Raw genomic sequence first — 24786 nt, forward strand, 5'->3', positions numbered from 1 at the left:
TATTCCAAATAATACACTTTATTGGAGTCCAAGATTTATCAAAAGACAGAATGAGCAGCTCTATTAATGGGAAAGTAAATTCTGCAGATAGGAGTTGATATCAGTTTGTCTGAATCTTCATTAGCAAGAAATACTTAACTGCTGAGCAAGTTAAGAGCTTTTTATATTGTTGAAACAAGTGCATTTTCTAGCGTGCTTCCTGATACAAGAAACCAAGGACCATAATTTTACATTCCTTAGGTTTTTCACAAAAGATTGCTGGTATTTTTTTTTTCTGAAGACACCGTACAGTTAAAACAAACTGAGGCTGAGCTCATCGTCTTTTTTTCCTTAATCTGCATGTAGTAGATTTAAAAAAAAAAGAATAAGACAAATGGTGCAGTTTCTGATGCTATCTGAACACTTCAGTTAGAAAACAGCTAAAACAATGCTATTTCTGACTAGACTGCTTCATAAAAGTGGGTACCACTCACAGTTGTTTGGCTTCTGTCTGATTAAATGCAAATGGCTGGCTAAGAATCATGTTTCATACTTGTAGCAATTGCAAATAAGCAACTGATGATTTATCTCTGATTAGCTAATATTGATGCTTCATAACTGAACTGCTGCACAGAGAGTGGGAAGAATGGTGTGCCCTTCATTTGGATCATGGTCTTCATAATTTCGATAGCTTGTTGTGAAGAAGTGGCCGCAAATACTTTTCATAGGCTGGGTTTATCTGTTTGGAAAGAGAATGCAGCATGGAATTAATGGTAGTTAAGGAAAAAAAATATAACCTCTTCCTGCTTCTTAAGACTGATCTCTGAAATGCAGAAACTGGACTATGCACATATATATATATATATTAAAAATCTACTTCAGGTATGTGCAAGATCTTTCCTCATCAAGTGCACTGTCCTTCATATCCAGTACAGTACTTCTCATACCAAATGGGACAGCATACTATTTAACTTCAAAAAATGTGCTTGAACTTGAATGTTTGCTAAAGGCAAGTTTTCTATTCAGCTGTAGACTTTCAAAGGGATTGCTGATTACCACAGTAAACGTTTCACTTAAGGCAAAATGAATTTTCAAATAGCAATAGCCATTTGCATCATGCAGGATTTTACGTTTCTCCACAATATGGATGAATGGAGAAGTGAAAGTAAAATGCTAAAGATGAAGGGTAAAATTGCCTTGCCTAACATTTACAGTCTTTTTGGTTAAACATGTTATTAAAAAAATTAAGTATTGCACCTGTAAAAGTACCAGTGAATGGAAAATACCCTGCAGTTAGATGGCTGCAAGAGCAGCCATCTAGAGTAGTTCTGTAATATTAACCATGTAAACAGATTGTTGTTTTAGCTTATTTAGTACGTTATGTCCGTGTCATACCCTTAAAAAAAAAACAAACACACTGGTAGCATGCGAGTCCAGCTCCCTTGTACAAGTTCTAGTACTCTGCATTCTGTAATTCATCACCAAATTGTAGTTGCCCCTCTAGCCCATGAGCTGTTGTTGCATGTCAGAGCTAAGACCGCAGGTGGCATAATTGGAATATCGCAGTTCACTGTTCAGAGCAAGATACTGAGGATTAAGAGGTCTTTTGCCATTTAACTTTTATCTGCATAGCTTTGATTAAAAGAAAAGCAAATAATTTTTGCTCTGGCTAATAGAGCTAGGCTGTAATCCAGCAGCTGTACCTGCTGGTTGGTGGGTGACTTCTGAGCCCACTCGTAAAGCCGTTGGTAAACGTTTCCATCATAACTGCCGAGTGCAGAATTCAAGCTCTTGTCTGTGAAGTCAAAAGCATCCACTAGTGGAACAGCATCCTTCCTAAGGAGTAGAGGAAAGGCATTTGTATTAGTCAAGTAGGTCTTGCTCTGTAAGGGAGGAGATAAACTTGAAAGTCAGTTGTCCACATTCCTTGGTCTAAAATGCTTGTGGTGGTTTTCCTTTTGCCTAGACTATAGGGAAAATGCTGCTTGTTTTGGATCCTCAGAAGCATGTTCTATTAAAGCCCTGAGTTAAGTCTTAAGCTTATCACTACTTCAATTCTGTCACTAATTCTGAAAACACTTGCTGTTTGGCTCAGTCCTGTTCAACTCTTGGTTATGGTGTATTCTTGTTTCTCTCCAGGTGACTTAAGTAGGACCTTACACACAGTAGCAGCCCACTTCTCTGCACCAGATGTTAATCTGCTCTTAACAACACTGAGCAGTGAAAGATCAACCCTTTGTGAAAAAGCCTATGTGGTAAGTTAAAACCTTAGCATACCTCGGAAGTCACCTAGTAATAAATAGTGTCAAGCGGATGCATCTGATCTGGATGTAGTCAGAATTGTTTGGGTACCAGTTACAAGTCACCAATGGCAACAGGCTGTATTAGCTGCAGCTTAAGCAGATTTTGCACTGTGTGATCGGTTCCTGTAGCTGCTTCCTGCCAGTGCTGTTTTGACTACATATTTTCTTGCTTTTGCTCTGCCGCAAATGGTATATTCAGGATTTCTTGATTTATAACTCACAATTTCATTTTACAGGACTTTAATTAATGATTGCAGGGGTGCTGGACCCTTAGGTGTGTTTTGCTGTGAAAATGAGCTCTGTGTAGATGTTTCAGTGAATTTCTAATGCTGCCAGGCAATGAAAATCAAAACTGGGTGAGGTGAATTGATTCTGGAAATGTTGCCATAGGTACAGCAGTACCATTTCATATTTATTGCAGGGACAAACTGAATGGCTGTGTAACTCCTCTTGAGCTAGAGTGGCTCACCGAATGACACCCAGGAGGTCCAGGTATGATGCTGTGATCATGTCCATTTGAGCTCCAGATATGTATCCATCATGCAGAAAGAGTCCTGTGTTTGAGAAGATACCGTGTAGTGCAAACAGATCACAGAGATGTTTCATAATCTTCTGGATGCCAGCCTTGTTCTCAAGTTTTTCCACAGTCTCTACAAAGTTTTTCACAATGATGTAGTGGCAGTGAGCCTGGAAAACAAATACAATCAACAGTGAATGCACCTCTAAACACTTCTAAGTAGGCCAAGTGACTCAAACATTCTTGCAAAGAATATAAAACCTTTTCATTTCCCTGGCACTTTACCAGTCTGTATTCTTTGTCTGCTGATTGACTAGGCCTTTTGCATTCACGCCTTATTGCTACAGTAGAGGAGAGAAATGGGGGGTGTAAACAGTCAGCACTGGTATTTGCAAACTTTACAAAACTGCTTCAGAAATCATGGTGGTACCTCATATTTGTGATGAATACTCCAGAGTCTGTAGGATGGAAACCTGTTGGAATGTGCTTGTGTTAATTTCTAGTATGTGAATGTTGGTTATATACGGCAGAAGAAACTCCTGCTGGGCTCATGGTACATTGGGTTCAGTGGCTATACAGCTTCAGCTCTGAAAACATCCCTTGCTGTTGGAAGAACATCCAAACTTACCTCTTGCTTTTGTTGTTTCAAATAAACTAATAATTTTGGGGTGAGACACCAGCAGAGTGTCTGCTAACTTGCAGAAATACCAGCTCAGCACAGCTGAGCTCCAGACTAAGTGAAACAGGATGACTCCACCTGTTTGAGGGGGTGATTCTTGTTGACATTCCTCTGGGTGGTTAGTGGTGTTGGTATCTGTGTGGTTTCACTCCTCCATTGTACAGTTCTCCTCCCAGCTGTGGGTGTACGCAAGTCACACCTGTATTGCAGCTCCTCCTAACAGCATGGTCAAGCAGTGTGGAGGTCAGTGTGGACTGGAGAACCTGCCTGAGGAACTGGGTGTCTACTCAAGCGATTAAACTGTGTGGAGTCTGCAGCAAAGCTGTAGCTGGTGTCTGAGCCACCCGGCTGAGAGCTGGCAGGCAGTTGTTCATATGGCAGTAGAGTGGGTGAGGCTCCAGAGAAGGTGTGGAATAAGTAGTAAATACAGAAGTGCCCCAAGAAGACAGCAGGCTGTCAAGGTTTTAAAGCTATGCGAAGACAAGGGTTTGGGGCAACTCTTATTCTCCCTGAAGTATCTAAGAAGCTCTGGGGGCCTGGATCCTGTTTTCTGAGGAGCTTAGCAGCACAGTTATCACTTAAAATATAACAACTAGGCCTCTGTATATGTTAAACTCTCTGGAAACTGTTTCCTTCTGTCTAGCCTTGTGCCTAGGTTCTCCTCCTTCTCCATCAGAGAGCCAGATTCCTCTTCTGAAATGCGGTTTCTCTTTCTCTTCATTCCAGAGACTTTGGCCACCAATTTGAGCAAGTAGAGGAGGAAATGTCTCGTTAATGTTTGTGCACAGGGAGCACTGGTCAAAAGTCTTTTCTAGGGGTAATCTCTGAATAGGAATATTTTGATTCAGTTTCATTCCACTTACGTATTTACATTTAAACATTATTGGGAAAGTAATTTTAAAAATGTTGCTTTGATTAAAGGAGCTCTCCTCTTATTGTTGAGGCAATTACACGGTTATTCTGCTCTTTTGGGGTGACACACAGCAGACAGGTAACCACAGATAACCATACTGTGGAGAGCTAGTTGTACAAGATCAGTTAGTGAGTTCTTGTTTTGCAAGATTAAGTAACTGCACTTATTAGTATGAGAGGATCAATGCTTCTAATAGTTTTGGAATAATTTCACCTTCACTGAGAAAGAGTTTGGCTCATCAGGGACTGAATACAAAGTTGCTGTTCCCTTGGGCTATTTCCTACTATGTAAGCATCTAGATGATACTGCTATGTTTAAGTATGTGTAGGGTTCCTCCTTCCCTGCAAGGGGCTTCTTGCTAAGTCCATTTCAATTTGGGTTGGTTCTGGCTGGACCACAGATCACAGCAAGATGTTTTTCATTAAAAATTGAATGAAGCTAAAGTAAGCCAAAGATCTGTTTCAAAATATTCCTTTCCTCAGTGAAGGAAGGAAGGAAGACCTTCACCATAATTGTAGACAAATTGCACTTAACCACATTAAAAAAGAATTTTGCTTCCTGGAGATACTGAAGTATCAGTGATTTTGGCTTTCATCTATATTTAGGACCCTTTTACCTTCTTGCTTTCTTTTCTGCTTAGTTCTATACTAACCACTTGCTTGGGGAAACTAATGCTGATCCTATTTCAGCTGAAGGAGTGAGATTGCCTATCCAACCCATGTGAACTGGGAGTTTTTAGGCCTCTAATTTGCCTTTGCTGATTTAATTTCTTTCATCAGTAATTAACACTGCATTATCACAACTTTTCATTTTCCCCCTGCATTTATCTTTCCTTGTGAGAGCAGCAGATGTAAGAAATAACACACGTTTCACCCTTGTGGTAACTCTTACCATCTTTCAGTAGGGTGGCTTTGGGGAAGCTTTCATCTGAAAGCCATAAACAATGAATTCTTATTAAAAGCTAAACATAAATTGGAGATGGTGTGCTCTCATTAAAGGCCATGGAAAGTCTGATTCTGCTACTGGTGGCAGCAGAACCGTGTGTTTTGTCTCCCTTTTCCTTCTATCCCCTCTAGTCTTTTTCCACCTGGCCTATGCAAATTTTTGTTCATAGTAGGAATTTGTTTCCTACTACGATTTTCTGCTGTGCAGACCACAATGCTGCCATGGTCTTTGTGGTGTTCCTTATATGCTAACAGAAAACAATCAAAAATTTTGAGACTTTTTTAGGCTAATTGTGCTGTTTCTATTTCATATTGTATCATAATGATGAATGTCAACTAAGCATGTCAATTTTGCTAACCTTTGCTGCCTGTACCAGCTGTACCGTGCACTGGTTCCAAGCTTCATGCTTTTTGACTCCTGACTGAATCAAGTCCTGTAGTTTAGCTGCTGTGCTGCTTATGAGTCTGGAAAATTAAAAAACAAAACAAAACAACAACATAATACTTGTATATAAACGTAGCAGCCCACATGCACTCATTTCATACTCAGACTTGTGCATGATCAAATGTCAAAATGGCATTTCAACATTTGAATTGAGAGAAGTTTCATTATGCAAAATCTGCACCCAGACCACCCAGGTAGTAAAGGATTTCTGCTTTTAACTTTCATTACAGCTTATTGGGGTTCTTCTGAGTTTTTCTTAGGTCGTGTTTAAGGACAGCTTGCAAAACAAAATAAAGCAATGATAATATTAGATTATGTTGTCTCTGCTTTTCTAAACAGGGATCCAAATCCTGCTCCCATTTACAGCAAAGCTTTTAGAGAATGTCTCTGTTTTTATACCCGTTTGAATGACAGTGGGATTGCTTATTTGTTTACTTGACTTTCAAAGATGACACCTATATGACCCATAACACTACTGAGACCATGTGCGATACCATTCTTAACTGAATAGCTGAATGAGTAGTTGAAAGGCTACAGACAGCATGAGCGGCTCTGTGTTTGCTGTGGTATTAATTGAACACAAATGCCATTTTCTCAGGTACATGAAATTTTAACTTGCTGTATAGCACTGCACAAGGTCCAATTGCCTAAAGCTGTTACTGGATGACAACTCAGTGATGTGGTCTGGGATTTACTTGAATGGTGCCATCAGCTTTGTACAGAATCAACTCTCTGGAATATAGTTTTTACGTAGTACATGGCTAAGAAACTTTTGATGTTCTGAACATGAAAGTTTCATATTAAACATTTGACGTGGCTGTTAAACCTGTCTGAGGGGTTAAGGCTTCCTTTTCTTTTTCAGGAGCAGATAGTGCCAATTCTTGTGGAATTTGTTATTCTACCTCTCTTTAAAGCAAGGAAGAAGCTGAGCTCTTAGCACATTTTCGCTATCAAAGAGAGAAACCTCTCCTGTCCTTTGTACTGACCTGATTGCTGTGTGTTGGTAGGCCTCCACATAAATGTCTGGATTGAGAAAATCCAACTTGTTCTTGGCTGGACACTTCCCAGGTTTCACTGCAGCCAGGTAAGTGACAGATTGTGGAACGGGCTGGCCAGCACTAGCTGCTGCGAAGCACTTAATCAGGAACCTGGGAAGAGCATAAAAAATCAGAACAGTCCACTGTCGTGATGTCCATACAGCAAACCGACATGTAGAAAGTAGAGCAGGGTTTCCCCAGATTGGGTGAGAAGCAGAGAGGTGTGACCCATCAGTGGTCCAAAAGGGACAGAACAAGTGATGATCTTTAGTTTTGCATGGTACTTGTAGTCAACCAATCTGTGATGGGTCTCGGGGATAGCCTGTTCACTATATTTAATGATACAGCAAATCTGTAGTAATGTTTTTTTTTTCCTGGAAGTTTTAAAGGCCAGGTTGGATGGGGCTTTGAGCAACCTGATTTAGTGGGAGGTGCCCATGGCAGGGGGGTTGGAATGAGAAGATCTTTAAGGTCCCTTCCAACCCAAACCCTTCTATGATTAGATATATTGTCATCTTTGCAACCTGAGACTCAGTACTGGGAGTCTGAATGGTGGCTTGAACACTCAGTAACAGACATGAGGTCCTAGACGTAGTAACAGACATGAGGTCCTTTCCTAGTACTAAAAATGCGTCCAAGGAGCATTCCTCACTCCCCTATTTTTTTGGCATCTCAGCTACAACCTGGTGTGGCTATGTTTGGCCCTGAAAGGTGAGCATTTCTCACCTGACCTGGCTATTGGTCCTGTGAGAAAAGGAAGTAATGAGTGTAGAAGCGTATGCATGCAAGCACAGAGCTAAGTGGTAGCTCCTTTGCCTGTGAGAAGTGTACTGGTTTTCTCCTTCTAGTAAAAAAGCACGTTATTAAAAGTTCAAGCAGATGTGGTTTCTTTCTCTTCTGTTTCATCTGCTCTGGATAATAATTATCAGTCTGGTGTTCTTGGAAGGATGACTCATCTAGAATCAGTATCCAACAACTTTGCCTTCTCTGCATCAAACTCACTTTACCAATATCATATTCTATCTGTTACTTAAAAAAAAAAAAGAAACTACAAAGCTTGTACAGCAATGCTTTTGCTGCACTACTAGACTAAGAGGAAAATGAGGTTATGCAGAACAGCACCTGCATATGTCCCCAAACCAAAAATAGAAGAGAGAATCCAATTCCCACATACCTCCATGCCTACTAGACAGAAAACATGAATAGTTATGGCCTGAGTCGTATTTTTAGAGGATGCTATGAGAAAGGAGTAGCTGGTTTTACTGGTTTTGGAGAAGAAGTGGTAGATGCTGAATAAATTAAGGGGCAGGTTTTCATCTGAACAAATTTGAATTGTTACCTGGCAGTTTGCAGGAGCAAAATTGTGTTCTCCCCTTCATAGATACAAGAGGCAAGTATTTTAGTGTACAAGGAAGGGAGTCCACTCAGCAGAGAGTAACCATGTCCTCCGCATGCCCTGAGGCAGATCTCCACTCCAGCAGTGCAGTACTGACTAAGCATAGCTTTAAAGCCTGAAGAAGATGCATGAAGCTGTTTAAAAAACAAGTAAAAAAGCAGATTATTAATGGTGAAAGTGTTTTAAAGCAATCCTCTGAATATGTTCACAAAGGGTAAAGTTTTCTTTTTTTTGATTTGGTACAATTTCTGGGCATGAGATCCTTTGCATGCCCGTGCAACACCCAGTGCCCAAGCCTGGCCCTTGGTTTCTCACTGGGATACCACACACCCCCGTGCTGGGCATGGTGTGGTCGGCTTACGCATTTTTGGGTTTCTCTCAACCAGCAGTGGCTTTGGCTGCTCTTGTTGGAAGCATGTGTTCAATTTAGTCTTCCAGTTGCAAAATCGTATGTTGTATCTGCAAAGTCACATTTTTGGTTTTGCATGTGCATTTTAGATGAAGTTGTGAAATAATGCTTTGCACCACCAGCTACTGGGAACGATGCTTTTATCAAACAAACATGCTTTTCAAGGACATTGCACTCTGCAATAGTTCCCAAAGCCAACAATTTGGGGCGGTAAAGCAAATGCCGTTGCTGACTGGTTGTGGGCCTAGGACAAGGCATTTATTTCATCCTTTAGTGCTTCAGCTTTCTCTTGTTATCTAGTGGTGAAAGGAATGCTTGTCCAGTTTGCTAAAGTGCTTTGAGACTTAGGGATGAGAAGGGCAATGTTAAGTGCAAAACAGCTGTCGGAGCCGATCCTGCAGCAGCTCACCTCTGGCAGCGAGTTGAAGTTCCTCTCTTGGATCTCTTTGTAGCCCCTGTCAAACAGCTTGTGCAGATAGTTGTTGATGAAATGGAAGGCATAGGCTGCTGCCAACTGAGGAAGCAATTTCTCTTGCTGGGTCTGGTAGTCAAGGATTTTTGCTTCTTCTTCCCTGTTTGAAGACAGGTGATGAAGTATGGAAAGCACGGACACACGCACAGCTACTGATAGTTCACCTGAACGTTTTTCATTACCAAGAAGCAGTACGTGAGAGGGACTCAGCCATCTGCTTAGTCTCCCTGCTCTCCCCGTCCCTGTGCTGCCAGCTTGCTAAGCCGTTAGACAAACAAGCCCAACTAGGAAAAAAGTGATTTTTCTTCTGTGTTGGTGAACCAGACTGTCAGACTGGAAAAGGATCTGCGTGATCACTCAGTACAGAGAGGGAGAACAGAGACTGCCGGAGAAGAAGAGGAGGAAGGGCAGCAAGCTGGTAGGTGGTGTAGCCAAGGTGGTGGCACTGCACCGTGAAAAGCTTTTGGTTTTCAAACTGGATCCTCTGGTTCTGGGTGTAGATAGGAGAATGCCAGCCTCAGCTGATGCTCCTGTGAGGCAGACAGAGGTAACTGTGCTCTGATACTGTTTTCTGATCAATCTAAAATACAAGTGACGAGGTCATAATTAAACTTGTCTTAATAGCTGCACCTATGCTTATTTTTTTTGTCAGTTGTTTCAACTTTCTGATTCAAGTAGAAAGCAGAAAATCTTCTTTCAGGTAAAATTGCCTTTTGAATGCATAGTTTGATTAAAAACAGTTTCTTCTCTGCTAGGTCAGACTCCTCAGTTTCTTTGAAAACACTTGCGTGTTATTTTAAGCTTTCTGAGCTTTTTTTTAATGTTCTTTATGGCTTGTGCTGCATTTGGAATATTTAGGACTTCAAGTGATGAAATTGGTTGTCATAATGATTCAGCATGCTGTGTTCCTGTGTTTGGTTTGCATTTGAGACAAACCACGTTCTCATTAGGAGATTTAAGAGGAAATTTTTGAAATCTACTCAAACGAAAACACCTATTTAAAAATTACAGGGATTTTTACCAGACTAAGAACATTCACTGTTGTAAAATGTGGATATTGGAACTGTAGATGTTGGAAACTGTTTTAATGTTGCATCCATTAGTAGGGTGGTATAGAATAGGAATTCAGCAACTTGTCTGCTTTGTCTGGATTCTGCTAAGTTACTGGGAGGCCAGTTGAGAAAAATAGGTTGCCTGTGTGAACTGCTGAGCTATTCAAACTATGAAACTTATCTCAGAGAAATCTGTAAACATATTCTTTTGTACTTTGACTGAAGCTTATTAATATAAATATCAGGAGAGCATGTTTGTAATATTCTTCCTGTCTGGGATAGGAAATAAGCCAATGAAAGCTGAAAAGTAGAAATACAGAGTGGCGTGGTGGAACATGCTGTGAGGTCCCCTTCCCACCACTGCAGACTTGTATGGCATTACCCAGGATTTAACTTGGACTGCCGGCGAACTGCAGAGTATCTGATGGCAATGGTGCAAGCTTTCATCAGAGGCAGAATAACTTCATCTGAAAGGAGGGAAACACGTACTGTAGTCATAGTGAAATAATTAATCTTCTGTGACCCACGTCTTATATAGGTGCCATCTGGCTGAACCTAGAACAGAGAGAGGATTTTAGATGTCTTCTTTGATACTGCAACTTCTCCCTACAAGGGATGGTTGTGTCAGTTCTGTGCGTAGAATAAAATGAACATTGAAATATTTCACTGAGAGCAGAACTAAATATTTCCATGTGTGATGGGGGAAACCTGTCTGTTTGAAGAGACACATTCTTAGTGATTTTGACTTGGATATCTTCCGCCAACCCCTAACCTTTGAATGTGGAATTCCTGTTGCAGATTTTCACTTAGGATTCAGATAACTTCTACCCTTGATAAAACTTCAGAGACTTGCATACACCTCAAAGGGAGACTTTTGTAGTAAATTTAGGCAGGTCGCTGTCGTCTCTCTGGCTGTGTGATGAGAGTCTGATTGGTGAGTCTGTGATTTGAATGCCGTACATACCTCACAAAACTTGTTCAGCATGTTCTCTCTGGGGATGCGCACATTCTGCAGCATGAGGTAGCCATTGTCAATGTGCTCAAAATTCATTTTGGGACCAATGTCTCCTGCAGTTATGCCTGCAGCATAAGAAAACACAGCCCATTTATTTCCACTTGAACTTTTTTTTTTTTTTTTTTTTCTCAAGTTTGCAGCAGGCTGGGGATCCCAAAGGAAGGGCATGCTCAGCTCTCCTTCTTCCTCAACATGGTTGATCTTGCCTGAGGGATGCAACAGGCATTTGAGTGTTTTGTAGTAGCTTGTTTCTGTGATCCTGCTACGGTGCTGGCTGGGGTCAGAACTGAGGTGTTAATGCAGAAGTGGTCAAAGCCACCCAGGCTTCTGGTTAAGAACAGGGCTCTGGATTTGCCTAAGGATGCAATAAATCTTCCTTTAGATAAAAAGGCTGTGGTTTGGCAACTATAACCATCTCTGCTCACTCTCACTGGGCCCAATGTTTTAGAAAACATTTACAGACAAAACAGGCAGAGCACCTGCAGAAGTGCTACAGCATGTGGCAGTGTTTACCTGGGCACAGTGAATGGTCCCGAAGGCTGCGTATCTGCACGATGAAGGGATGCACACCGTAGCACTTCCCATGGATGTAGAGCTGAGCAAAGACCACTGTATGGGTTGCTGACCTTCCCACTGTGAGAAGAAAAACAGCCACGTTGCCTTGAGACAAGGCACAGTATAAACACTTTATCAGTTCACAGCAGTCAATGCTAATTGTGCACTGGGTGTTGCCCAACATCACACCCACCCCTGGCATGGGTCAGGGTGGGTGTGATCCACAGGTGCTGGAAGCTGGAGAATGCCTAAATCTGCATTCTGAGCTGCTCTTGGCTCACAGAAGTCACATAATGAAGCCTGGATGATGAGTCTGCATCACCAGATGGGGAAAAAATAACAAAAGTTCACGCATTACTGAGGGAATGGGAAGTGCTGTCTGTGTCTGTTCTGAATAACTCCAGTTGTTACTGGAGACGCTGTGTTTCTATGGGGAGTGTTGCTGTCAGACCCTGGGGCACTGCAGGTGTGGTGCTGCAAGGGAAGAATGGAAAGTACAAAATGATGGTGTTGCTCTGCACCTGTGTACTTCCTGAATGTTAGGGGATGAAAGGGAAAAAAAAACAGCTATATGGTGAAAATAAAAAGGCAATGCTCAAGCATTGCTCAATGCTCAAGTCCTCCTGTGAAGGAGAGAATTGTATGTCTGTGTTCCTCCAGTTACTGTGATGTGCTCTGTTCTCTTGTGAGGGGTACGCATCGTGCTCCTTCATTTGGGAGGTCTGGGAGACCTGCCTTCCCAGGGCTGCAGGGCGCTTGTCCCAGTTGTGCCCAGTTGGTGCTGACCAAGTCATTGGACACAGCAGGTAAGCATCTGATGCAACTATTAACGATTGTCTGATTTATTTTTTTTCCTGTGAAACACCTTCCTGAGGGTAGCTGCTAATTTCACTCTTGAATTCTTCATGCTGAGCCTGCCTGTTGTTAGGGATTATCTGCCCACAGCTTTTGGTCTTCTGAGTTTTATTTACAGAGGAGATTGATTCTTGCAGAAGCAGGCATTTTCAGGGGCTTTAATAGATAATGGCGGTTTCCTTCTGGCCTTTAAACTTGTACAAAGCCCTTACATCTCTTACTTGCCTCTAGATGTTTGCATCTCTTATTGAAGTCCTCTGCTGGCACCTGGGCCCTCAAACATGGAGCTTAAGCAAGGCAGACTGAGGAACTGAAGGAAGCAAATGAGGAAAACCAAACTATTGTGTGGTACTTACTGTCTCCAGGCCACCACTTCATTGCAGAGATCTTTGGTGTGTTCAGTATAAACTCCTGCGTAGTGGTATCAAAGACTGCTGTTGTTTCCAAACCCTGAAGATAAGTTCCTTTAAAAAAAATAATAAAAAAAAATCTCCAGGTGTATCACAAGGGTGATTAGAGAGAGGAGAAGCTCCCTGGAAACTGGTGTGTGTCCAGTCAGGCTTTTGGGGTTTATTCTTCTGGTGAGAACCATGAAACAATTCCCCAGCAGCCCCCCAGCACAGCATTTCCTGCAGAGATCTCTTGAGCAAAACTGTACTTGGGCAAGCTGTCTGGCTTGTGGTGACTGTCCCCTTGAGCCGGTGTGACTGCCTGGCATCTAAGCATAAGTTTTCACCCTAGCTCGTTATTTTTTCCATGATGGCAAAACCCAAACCAGGCATCTCCCGCTCGCTGAGGAAGCAAAGGTGTCATTTTTTCCCCCAGCCACCCCACTTCAATGACGCATGGACAACTTGAACTCAAATCCCCTGAGAATCTGGGCTGGAGCCTTTCATCCCACAGAAACACCAGGATCTCCCTGTAGCCTTACCGTGCCCCAGTTCAGTCTGGGCATAACTTCCTATGAGCTGGTGTTTAGTGGCAAGAGGAATCCATTTGGCAACTTGTTCGTCAGAGCCCAGGACCGAAATACTTCTCATGAAGACACGGTGAAGGAGAAATGCCACGTCTCCTGCAAGCGCCCTGGGGAGAAGGCACAAGTGGTGTTTTTACACTGATGAAGTTCCAGGGATGTGATTAATGCGGCAATGACGTGATGGCAGTCACTAGGCAGTACCACCTGCTGAATTTTGATTTCTGCGTTGTCATACTCAACACAACATGCAGCATCAGTACAGCATTGCAGGAAAAGCGTTCTTTCAAGCTGGTTTTGTTCCTTCTTTCATAACATACTTTGCTTAAATGTCACTAGCTCATTATTTCACTTGCTCTTGGAGGAATTAGCTGTTCTGAGTAGCAGATGCTGATCTCCTAAAACACACAGCCCAGCTCCATCAGTCCTGTGTCTGTGATAGCCCTGTAAACCCTTCATCTTTTTTTGACTTCACAGGAGTTTTTTTTTCCTGATTATTGAAAAACCATTTTAAGGCTGAGCTAACCCTAAAGCATGGTAGGCTAAGTTACTTGCTATTCTGGGGAAGCACCTTAGTACGTTGGCTTGTTGGCTGTACTCTTCCGTAGCTGTTAGCTGTTGGTCACTGTCAGAGACAAAATACTGGGGTTCATGGGGCTTTGGCCTGACTTGATGTGTGTTTTCTTGTGGAAGAACGTAAATCCATCCTGTAACACCTGTTTTTAGTGTCTGGTCAGGTCCTTTGCCATCTGGCTGGCTGATAGGGCTACATGCATCCTAAAAAGCACCACTGCAGAAGCTGTCTATGGCAACTTGGGCACAGTGATTTCCATGGTGCAAATCAGATATTCGTTTGCTTTAAGCTTTTTGGTTTTTGTAAGAAACCCTAAGAAAATGAGGAATACAGAATATGGTTTAAATCACCTCACAGATATGAGTACAAGTGCTCTCACACCTAAAAATAAGCACCTCTGCTGTTCTCATTAGCTTGGCTTTACTGCAGAGCTCTCAGAAGTATCAGTTTCTACACAGGTAGCTTTTATTTTTAACAAATGACTGTGAGCTTTCTTTTATACTGGACCTGAGAGAGAATCGGTTGTGTTGAAAAAGTGGGGAAAACTGAACAAAGAAGTTAAACTGAAATTGCTTTGATTTACAGAGATAAACTTAATAACCCCCCTGGCAGCCCATCCAGAAATAATGTTACTGTATCTGTGATTTCAAAGCTGACTTTTAAATGTGTGTAAGTGATTCAGCCTGTCCAGCTCCAGGACTTTTGTCAATGAGAAGTTATTGTTTGCCTTGTATTTCATAAGAAAAGAGCTGTCCTTCCACATAGCCTGTGCTCTTAATACAGCAAAATACGATCACACAAGGCTGGCACTGCTGAAGCTCTTGGCATCAGGGGGCCTGATGACAGCAAGCATAGGTAGGACAGACTGTTGAGTATTCTGAGGTTTTAAAAATTTGGAATATCTTTATTCTGAGAGAGGAGCAAAGAAGTGCTTTTCATTGGGAATGTAATTATCAAGTAAAAGAGCTCTTGATGGGAAGTTTCCCCTTTATCACTGTAGGAGGCATAGCTTAGAATTATAATCTTTCATATGATGAAATATTGGAAAGTGACTTTGAGTGTCACTGATGATTTGTAAGGTGCAGACATTGCTCTTTTGAATGAGGCTTTTCAACTTGCCCCTTCTGACTGACTGTGCAACCCCACCAAACTGGCAGCGTGCACTGGGCAACAATAGCAAGCCTGCTGCCTCTGCTTAGCAAAAGGGGAGAGAAGGTGGGGCAAACAGTTACAAAGTGGCCCTCAACCTCATGCAGAATGTTAAGAAAAAAGTGAGGCATTTTATTCCATTTACCTTCAAAATAAATGGTGTGTTGATGTTTGTTTTTAATGCAATGTGGGTTTTCTAGGTAAAGAAAATGTCATCTTAAATTTGTCTGGAAGTCAGTAACATAACCAGAACAGTAACACTTAATGGCTGAGGACCAGTATGAGAGCTGTGGCACAGGTAAAAACTTGCTGAAGTGAACACATCATGTTGGTGATGTGAACTGCTGTGATCTATCAAGCTGGGTCTGTGTGCTGCTCTTTGAGAAGTTCCCTGATGCGTATAACAATTTTTCCTTTACCCAAACGTGCTGTTGAAGTGAAAACTTGCAGCATGTTTGTATCAAAACCTGATCTGTTGACAGTTGGCCTGTCCCAATCTGATTCCTGTGGCAAGCAAATCTTTTAACCAAAAATTAGTTGTACATTTATTAAAAAAAAAAAAAAAAGAAAAATCACCTGTAGATGTATAAAAATTCAGGTCCATCCTCTCTCCATCCCATCTCATGCATCTTTTTTTGGAGGTGAACAGCCTTTCTGACTGCTGCTTCATACCTCTCATTCTGGGTTTGGAAATACTGATTTTCTCTGCTAAATACAGGGTCACGCTCAATTGCTTCAACTGTAAAACAACATAGAAGAGTTTATCTGTGTGGGCTGGGGGGTTGGCACAGGATGATCTTTAAGGTCCCTTCCAACCCAAGCCATTCTATGATAATTACAGAGACAAAAGCAAACAGCATCCCTGGCTCACTCACCTCGGGTGTGCCACCTGCACAAGGAGATCCCCACCCACACAAAGCCTCTTTGCCAGGAAGGGTCATCCAGCTGCGATCACAGCGTGACGCGTGTTGCTGTGAAGCACCCCTACCCCTGCGCTGGGGCAGATGCCCACCTGCGTGACCCTTGGTCACTGTATCCCAGTTTCACCTGTCTTGGCAGAGACATTGGGAATGGGAACAGGGATGAGGAAAGGCTTCAAAGTGGCTGTGGAGGAGTCACGTTGATTTACGCATGCAGGGGACCTTAACTCCATGCTCCTGCTCTCTTTGAAGGCAGTAACGAGTAATCCACTGTGCAAAGCGGCAGAAATAGCAGGAGCACTGTACCTACCCATACACATAGCCACTACCCGAAGGCTCACTCACCGACCGCCCTCCGCACCCGCGTGTGCTCAGCTCCGCCGTCCAGCACGGTGGTCAGCCTCTCCACGCTGAAGGAGGCCGTCTGCCTCTCGCCGGCGAGGTCAGGATTCACGCCACCGAGGCCGAAGCCCTGTGCGTATTTGCTGGTGTCCAGCAGAGCCATCCTGACGGCTGGAACTGATGGGGCTCGTTAGTCGTTGGCACACCTTTAATCGGCTGTGGTGTTCTGCGCAGTGAAGAGTGGGCTTAGCCCGTGGATTGGCCCTTGTTGTGGGCTGGTGCAGGTAGGTGGGTTGGCCTGGGGCATGGCTTACACAGGGCTGCTTTCTGCAACTATTGCAGAGCGCCACAGTCAGCAAGATTAAGTGTACTTTGTACACAAACAGGCACGTTTCCATGTGAGTTTAAAAAAAGAAGCACTGCCTTGTCCTTGTTGCAACAGGGGTGGAAAGAGAGAGCTTGGGGCACTCCGAGAGCTCAAAATGTGTGTTGTATTTTTTTTTTTTTTTTAAGCAAACTCTTCACTTTCATCACCTTATCCTTTCCCAAGGTTGTGAGAGGAGTTCGGACTTGCACGTTGTTGCACAAGTACGTGTTAACGGTGCCGGCATTCCCAGCCCGTGCCCTGTCCCCTCCCAGTATAGGCTGTGACCTTCCAATGCCTGTTGCAGCAGGGGTGTTAGTAGTAGCGATAACACTAGGGGAGGGAGTGTTACAGTAATTAAGCGTTATGGGGGGAAGCGTTAATAATAATAAAAATGCGATGGGGAGGAGCAGCTCCTTCTCGAGGTAGAGAGCTGCCTGCCTTGCCACGCTTTTCTGGGGCAATATTACAAAAAGTTGGATCTTTGCGGGCTTTGCACCGCCTCTCGCACTCCGCGCTCTGCCGGGGCCCTGCCCCTCAGCCGCCCGGGCCTGCCGCCCCGCTCCCCGCCCGCGGCCTGCCATGGCGGCAGCCGCCCCCTACCTGCTCTCGGGGCCTGTCCGGCCGCGGCTGCCGGCGCTCCCGGGGCTGGGGCCCTCCGTCGCCGGGGATGGCAGCGCCCGCCCCCCTCGGGGCGTGTTGCCGAGGCCGGGGCCGGCCCTTGTCGGTGGGGCGGCGGCTGCCGAGCTGCGGCTGCCTGGGCCTCGCGCCTAATGCTGCTTCTCTGCTCGGTGGGTGCGGAGCGTACCCACCACAAGCTGTTCGGCTACCTGCCCTTGTCCCAGTCGCTTTATATATATACGTTTTTAATAAATAAAACTAAAATCGCACAAAGCACCCTTATTCTGTCTGGGAAGCCAGTCGTGCTGGCATGAAGTGGGGAAGTTGCCATTTGCTTTGGGGCCTTTTCGTTACCCCTGTGATCCCAGTGACCTTCCTTGATTTAACATGGATTAGATGTGGGTTGTTGCTAGAACTGTTATAAAATGTTTATCAAATAACAAGGTGAGCTCGGCAGCATCAGGATTATTTTTCAGTCCAAAACTTGAGTTTTTAGATTAAAGCCAAGGGCAATGTGTCTCCTTGGCATTGGGTCGTACCCTGCCAGGCAGGAGGGCATGTTTGGCCAGTTCAAAATTAAACACATGGGAAGTTTCGGTAAGAGAGCTTCCACACAAAGCCAGATCCTGCATTTTTGTGCCCTAAGGCTTTCAGCAGATTGAGATGAAGTTTAGGGCTAAGCAACAAATGCAGCATTGGGTACAGATGGAAACAGCTTGTTGATGAGTAAGTTAACACAGCGCTGATGAACGAGTCACTGTCAGACTTAAGTGGTTTTTATGTTCAATCAGTTTATTTGGCTGTTGTCTGCTTGCATCCTTGGAGCCTTTTCAGTTCCTTGTGGAAAAGAGCAAAATATACAACCAGTTTAGTTTGTTTCTTCAGAAGTGTCCACATTAAACAGAGCAGCGACAGTTAATGTAGTAGATACACAAATGTAGTATATACACAAATGTATATAAATGTATAAACACCAACACAATATAAACTATATATCAGATAGGAAACATAGTGCAATATATATATATATATATGTATCTTCCATCAATACTCTGATTATCTGTGCCTTCTGGATACATCACGTCTATTCAGGAACGTGTTCTAGGGCCACAGAATGTTAGGCCCGAAATGCAGGACTTCATTTAAGAGGAAACAACACATCCCAGGATCCGATCCTGGCTGTGTACACACTGGTGCGTTTTCCATTTTGCTGGGATTGTTGAAGTCCAATGCTCCCTTGGTGCCCAGACAGTGCCACCTCTGCGTTGATCGTGGTGTGACAAGCAAGTGTGCAAGGGAGGTGGCCATCAGTTCGTCCAGGCATGAAGAGCTCTGAGTGCGCCGTGGGTTTTAATCTGATGAAAACATAGCTTCTGAAGTCTCGTCACAGGGGGGCTCGAGCCTGGGGCAATGCATTGCATGTGGAGCTTGGAGCCAGCGTGGTGGGGCCATGTCAGGTGGGCAGCTGGCCCCTGCCTGCAGCCTTGCAGGGATGCCTGGGCCACCCTTCCCTCCCCATGTCAGGGCTCTCCATTGACTCTCCACACCTGGAAGGATCTCTTTTGGTGCTGTTAGCTTATCCTCAGCTAGGACAGTATGATTTGGCCCTCCCTTTCACTTCTGGACAACCAACTCCTCAGCAGTACCAGACTGCAAAGGTATGTGGCCCCTCTCCATGCTCAGTGGACACTGAGTGAAAGGAAGACACCTTGAGTTTTTCAGTTAATATGCTCGTATTCAAGAAGACCACGGCAAAATACTTCCAGCCTGCTCCGAGCACTCAGTTTGCCCAGGCTCCCCACCCAAGGACTTGCATAAGTGCCCCTGTTGCAGACAGGGTGAGCCGATAGCACTGTTTTTGCCGGTGCATATGGAGTGACAGATTGTCTCTTCTGGAACGACTTTCCATCAGTGGCAAAATTACAAATTAATTTGCTTAATTTTTTGGAGCTCTTTGATCAAGGTTACTTGATCTGTGCCATAACATCTCACAAAACAACTCTGTTATTTAAACTGATGTTACGGATGGAATATTATAAAGCATTCTCTACAGTTGTGTACAAGCTTCCTTAGTGACACAATTTTATCTTTGAGAAATTTGGCTTTTTTTTTTTTTTTTTTTCTTCCCTGAAAAGATGCTTGATGCTACTTCTCCCTCATGGTTTTAATCATAGGCTATATGAAAAACTTTACAGTGGGAAAAGACAAAACAAATCCTTTCAGATCTCGTTTGACCCATAGTAACCATATGCACTGGATTTCTGCAGTAAAAACCTGTTTAGAATAAGCATGATGAGCGAGGGCCAGTGCTGTGAGGTGGGGCTCTCGAGGGCTGGAACTGGGGTAAGGGCTTTTTTATAATGCAAGGCTGTCCAGAAGCCTCGTATCTGTATTGCTGCTCTTGACGCATGATGTGGCTCAGATGTTTTACTCAAGCTGCCAGGTTGAGCAACAGTCCTCTGAAATGAAATGCCATGCTGGACCAAAGAGACTAGGGAATGGATTAGTAACTTCTTAATAAACACCCCTTCTCCTTAATAAACACCCCCCTCTCCTTAATTTACGTATGGATCCACTGCAGATGTGGATGGTAGATACTGTTAACCAAGTGTCACCTTCCCAGCTGACTACACCCATTGACTCTTGCCATTCAAGAACCAGTGTTGGAAGGCAGTCGGTGAGTTATGCTGTTCAGGCTTTGTAGCAGGGCTGTGTGAGAACCAAGAAGCTGAGATCTACCTGAAGGAGCAATTTTAGCTCTATATGTGGACACCTCAGGGCACAGGTGCCCCATAAATGTGGTGGCCTCTGTCCATACGTGGTGCAAAGGCACCATCTACCTCAGCTTTGCTCTACCAGCAGCAAGAAGATTTTTAGCCTTGCAGTGTGAGGCAGCACTGACCTCTGAAAGAAGGGATAAGAAGCACTGACAAACAGCTTTGCAGCAGCATCTTCGTGCAGAGAGGCGAGAAGCAGTTTGTCGCTGCTGGCTCTGCTGCCTGGTCACCACGTTTCCACTGACACCCATGCTGAAAGCCCCGGCTTGTACTTTTATGCATGAAGCATTTTCCTCTCATTCGGGGCTTTCATGGGATAGCCCAGTGTATCTTCTGCCTGAACATGGAACTGCGTAAATAGCTAAATAGCTGTTCACAAGCAGGTTTGAAATGCAGCTTAAAGGTGCTCATGAAAACAGTTGAACCTGGCTGGCCATTGCTGAGCTGGTGTGGGCACACAGGGGTTGATTTTTTTCGTTGTTTAATGGCAGAGCCATGCTGCTGGGACACACAGCCTCAGCAAGGCTGCACTCATGTAGTGGCACGATGCCAGTAACCCTTGGGAAAGCCCTTACAGTCACCTGGGCTGTTCTCAGTGATGCACAGATTGTCCTTTGTGTTAGCACGGCGGGTTCCCAGAGCTGCAGCTGCTCTCCTATTGTCCCCAGCTTGGTGAGCCCACCTCTGGGGATACGTGGGGTTCCCCAAACCTCTGGGAATGCCCATCCCTCCTTACATGGTCACTGTGCCTCAAGGGTTAACCAAGAGTTAGCTGGAAGTTAGTGTACACCCACAGTCTGGCAGGAAAGGGACGTCGCTTCTCTCTGCATCTCCTCGCCTGAGTACTTCTTCAGTGCATGCTGCACCTTTTCCACCGTAAGACCTTCCTGGGATGAGAAAACCTTTTTTGTGCCTTCTACTGGAGCAAGTGTTAATAACTGTAAGTAGCCCCAAAGATGCGGCTTTGAATGTCCACCATGTACAGAGATGTCAGCCTTGGTAGGATCTCCAGTGAGTTTTGGCAGAAGCTATGCTGCTTTCTCTTCCCCAGTCACTGTTGATGTTCTTCTCAGGTTTTCTTTTACTTTAATGAATTCTGGAGCATGGTCTTCCTCCTTCTCCTGCTCTTTCTCCAGCTGTAATAAAGAGGAGTCACCGTTATCTGTGTCTGCTACAGGACAGAAGTGCATTAGCTACGTTAAAAGTCTGGGCTCCTTTATTGCCGGGTGTCCAGATATTTATTATTGCCCAGAACTGAATGACTGTGTAAGTGCACATGTCAGTGCTCTCTTTTTCCAAACCATTAAGAGCCACATTCAGCCATAGCTTCTTTTTTCTGGCCCACTGGAGCATCTGTTTCTCCCTCCAGGAAGGAACCTCTCTAGCAGGTAAGCAGGGATTGCCCCTCTGCAGAGCTGCCATGGCAGAGGGAGGAAGAGCTTTCAGTCCCTCTGGGCACAGGAGGCCTGTGAGCTTGGGGAACGTTCTCAGCTTTAGGTTATCATCTAAAGGGGAGTAACTCATTGTGCTGCCTCACTCTGATGTGCAAAGCCTTTGCCTCTAAACTGCCTTTTTTCATGTTCCTGATTCTTCTCTGAGAGGGTCAGGCTTTGATTTTCTAGTGGTCTTGGCTTTGCTGATACGATTAAAAGGGAGCTGTTGTGCCATTAATTAAATAAACCAGTGGCATCCATCTTTAGTGCAAATACTGACAAGTAGGACAGGGAATGAGTTTATTTTCAGAGGCGACAAGCTGACTGGCTGCCTGCAGCTGTTTCAGTGGTGGACAAGCACAGCGAGCACCTGAGGACACCCCATGGGACCTGGAGGAGAGCTGGGGCCAGGGACACATGGAGGTGACATGAGCAAGGTGGGTCTGATTGTGAGGACAAGGCAGTGCAGCTGCATGGGATGGCAGAAGTAGGCACCCTGACTCTCGTTTTATGGAGGGGTGGCAGCACTATTCCTTGAGTTGAGCTGCAGCCAAGCCATCTCACAGGGTGGTTAGGATAACCCGGGGATGACTGACAACTTGGTTCTACCTGATCCAGCCTCTGGTGCCTTTTTAGTAGCTCCTTTTCAAAGGGCGACTGCAATTTCTTTGCCTCTTCCTCTTCCTTCTTCTGTCTGAGGAGCTGGTTTCGCCGTCGGTGCTCAAGCACCCGCTGCAGCTCTGGCTTGCTCTCCACGCCCAAGCCTCTGTGGATCAAAAACAGATAAATCAGGGCTGGAGCCGCTGCACCGAGTGTGACCCTGCCCTCCCGGCAGCCCCAAACCTTCCTCGCTCCTGACACCAAGGTGCCACAGCTTTCCGTGTGGGAATGGAAATTGCCCTTCCTTTGGCTCGTGCTGGTTTTAGCATTATTTATGTGGGTGACGGCTTCAGCTGCATTGAGGGATTTAAATAATGAAGATACTTTTTTCCACCAGCAGGGGTAGTCATTGAACTGCAGTAATTGTCCTGGCAGCTCGCATCCCAGGTTTGCTTCAGAGCTGAGGGCTGAGCTGATGGCTGAGCGATCCCTGTTGATGTGGAGAGCTTGGGTCGAGAGGCCAGAAGGAGATGTCCTCTCCTGAGGTGGGCACCCGGCCCCCCTTCATCGCCCAACACGTTCCGAGCAAAGCTGTGTTGGGGGTGGGATCACTGGAAAGGAGCTACGGCAAGGACACACAGGCAAGGCTTAAATACCTGGCAGAGATGAAAGGAGAACTCCAAACAAATTTCAGAAACCTAACTCTTTGAATGTTGCCATGCCCGAATTTAAGCACTAAGGTTTGCCTCCTGCATCTCACCCTGGCCAATTTCCTACCAGCTTCTGCCCCCTAAAAGCAGCATGGACGTAGACATACAGGTGGTCAAAGCTTTGCTGGCTTCTGGGCAGACTCCTGTGCAACTGCACGTTTTTGTGTCGCAGAAGAACGGATTATTAAGAGATCAAGGCTGCTTTTAAACAGGTTATCTTCTGCAATAGCAACTGCAATATAAGTAATTTTGCAAGAAAATACAGAAGGCGATGTAGTTGGCTTAAGTAATGTTTTTAAAGAAGAGTTGAAGACATTGTGGCTGTCATGTGGGGAAAGACCAGAGTCTGACCACTTTCCTGGTCTGGGTTTAACACTCATTTAAATCAGCGGGCTGAGAATATTTCAGGTCCTAAAAAAACAGTCACAGGAGTGTTGTTGTAACATGGGGATGCCTGGGGTTCCTGCGGCAGAGATGGCTTTTCCAAAGCTGTAAGCCTGCCTTGGGTTGCTGGAGGCACAGAGTTTGCAGTGTTGCCTTTGGATTTATTACTGCTCTTTGGTTTAATCAGCCTGTGTTGTTAGTACCCAGAGGTGTTGACTAAGATAAGGGTTTTGTTGCAGATGTTGCTGCTGTGGGTTGCTTCCTGCTTCTGCCTAAGGGGAAAAAGCAAAGCAGAAATGGAAGCAAGAACTGATCCTTCTCTCTCCTCTCCTCCCCTCCATAGGACCATTCAGCAGGGAGCAAAGCTGTTGGATTTGCTGGTGACTTAAGGACACGTATCGATGCTACTCTTCCATCACTCTGGCAGACCACTGCCAACTCTGGCTGCTGTGAACCTGCACCAGCGCTGCCAGCATCGATCGCCCTGGGAGCTGGAGTCACCAAGAGAACACTTTAAACTGATCTGGCTCTGACTAGGCTCTAAGCTGGATGAATAAAGGCTTGATCTCTTCCTGCTTTTAAACAAAAATAAAATAAAAATCTTTGGTTAAACATATTTTATTAAAAATTCCAACAAGAAGAAACCAGCCCAGATGGATTGTTGTTTGCTGTGGGATTTGTTCCACACATTCGCTGAAAATCATCTGGGAGGCTGGAGCTGTAGCAGGCTTGAACTGCTGCCTCAGGCACCGCCTGTCCCTGAGCCATGCAGCATCAAAGGACAGGGGCTGGGGACACAGAGTGGCCGTGGTGGGGCTGCCTCCTGCCAGCACCTGATGGCACGTGTGGGTACGGCATGGTGGCAGGCACAGGGCTCGAGGACGAAGTGATGATGCCACTTGGCATTTGCCATTTCTAGGTTCAGCTCAGCCTGGTGCCCCGCATCTGCTGCTGTTCATCTCTGCTGCCCTCACTGCAGGAACTTTGTTTTATGGGGATTAATCTGGAATAATGTTCTGGGAGATTCAGGCTAAGGTTGCTGGGTGAACCTTTAACTGGGCAGCGTCACTAGGTGGGATATGGTCGCTGCCAAGACAGAGTTTTAAAAATACCTGGCTGGTTTAGCTGGCTTGCTTTGATGCTGGAGAATGGCCTGGGCACAGTCCCTGTAATTCTGCTTCTGTGAAAGTCAAATCCAAGCTGAGCCCAGGCAATGCCAGCACTGGGTAATGCACCCTACTGGCAGGCGTGATTGTTTGCCCAATTAATGCATGTGTCTGGTTCTCATGATGAGAGCAGTCATTTTGAACAGAGGCTCTGCTCCTTTTAATTAGAGAGTCAAAGTGTGATCATGTCAGAATATTTCAT

General features: G+C 44.7%; 2 protein-coding genes and 2 long non-coding RNA genes across 6 annotated transcripts in view; 2 read left to right on the forward strand and 2 right to left on the reverse strand.

The window, feature by feature from the left end:
• On the reverse strand, nt 1–17647 carry ACOX2 (acyl-CoA oxidase 2). Its single transcript, XM_035337966.1, has 15 exons — nt 17497–17647; nt 16533–16700; nt 15844–16006; nt 13503–13654; nt 12928–13035; nt 11675–11794; nt 11111–11226; nt 10529–10701; nt 9032–9194; nt 8157–8347; nt 6767–6928; nt 5695–5800; nt 2752–2969; nt 1683–1815; nt 1–718 (listed from the first exon to the last, which is right to left on the reverse strand). The coding sequence occupies exons 2-15, from the start codon at nt 16690–16692 to the stop codon at nt 656–658; spliced, it is 2028 nt and encodes a 675-aa protein (XP_035193857.1). The 5' UTR covers nt 16693–16700; nt 17497–17647; the 3' UTR covers nt 1–655.
• LOC118173449 lies at nt 3611–6992 on the forward strand. The gene is made up of 2 exons (XR_004754196.1): nt 3611–4295; nt 6643–6992. It is a non-coding gene; the product is annotated as an uncharacterized LOC118173449 (long non-coding RNA).
• Nucleotides 12406–24625, forward strand: LOC118173448. Of its 2 annotated transcripts, XR_004754195.1 has the most exons (3): nt 12406–12522; nt 22722–22869; nt 23762–24625. It is a non-coding gene; the product is annotated as an uncharacterized LOC118173448 (long non-coding RNA). The 2 variants fall into 2 exon arrangements; XR_004754194.1 differs by lacking the exon at nt 12406–12522 and having other exon boundaries at nt 22492–22869.
• FAM107A (family with sequence similarity 107 member A) overlaps nt 19635–24786 on the reverse strand; it is a 24071-nt gene continuing 18919 nt past the window's right edge. For both annotated transcript variants that reach the window (XM_035337978.1, XM_035337979.1), the window contains 2 exons: nt 22334–22490; nt 19635–21427 (listed from right to left, as the gene is read on the reverse strand). In XM_035337978.1, the coding sequence (XP_035193869.1) occupies nt 21320–21427; nt 22334–22490 (265 nt within the window). In that variant the 3' untranslated portion in view covers nt 19635–21319. The remainder of the gene's footprint in view (nt 21428–22333; nt 22491–24786) is intronic.

The sequence above is a fragment of the Oxyura jamaicensis genome, chromosome 12, assembly GCF_011077185.1.
Source record: "Oxyura jamaicensis isolate SHBP4307 breed ruddy duck chromosome 12, BPBGC_Ojam_1.0, whole genome shotgun sequence".
Lineage (NCBI taxonomy): Eukaryota > Metazoa > Chordata > Aves > Anseriformes > Anatidae > Oxyura > Oxyura jamaicensis.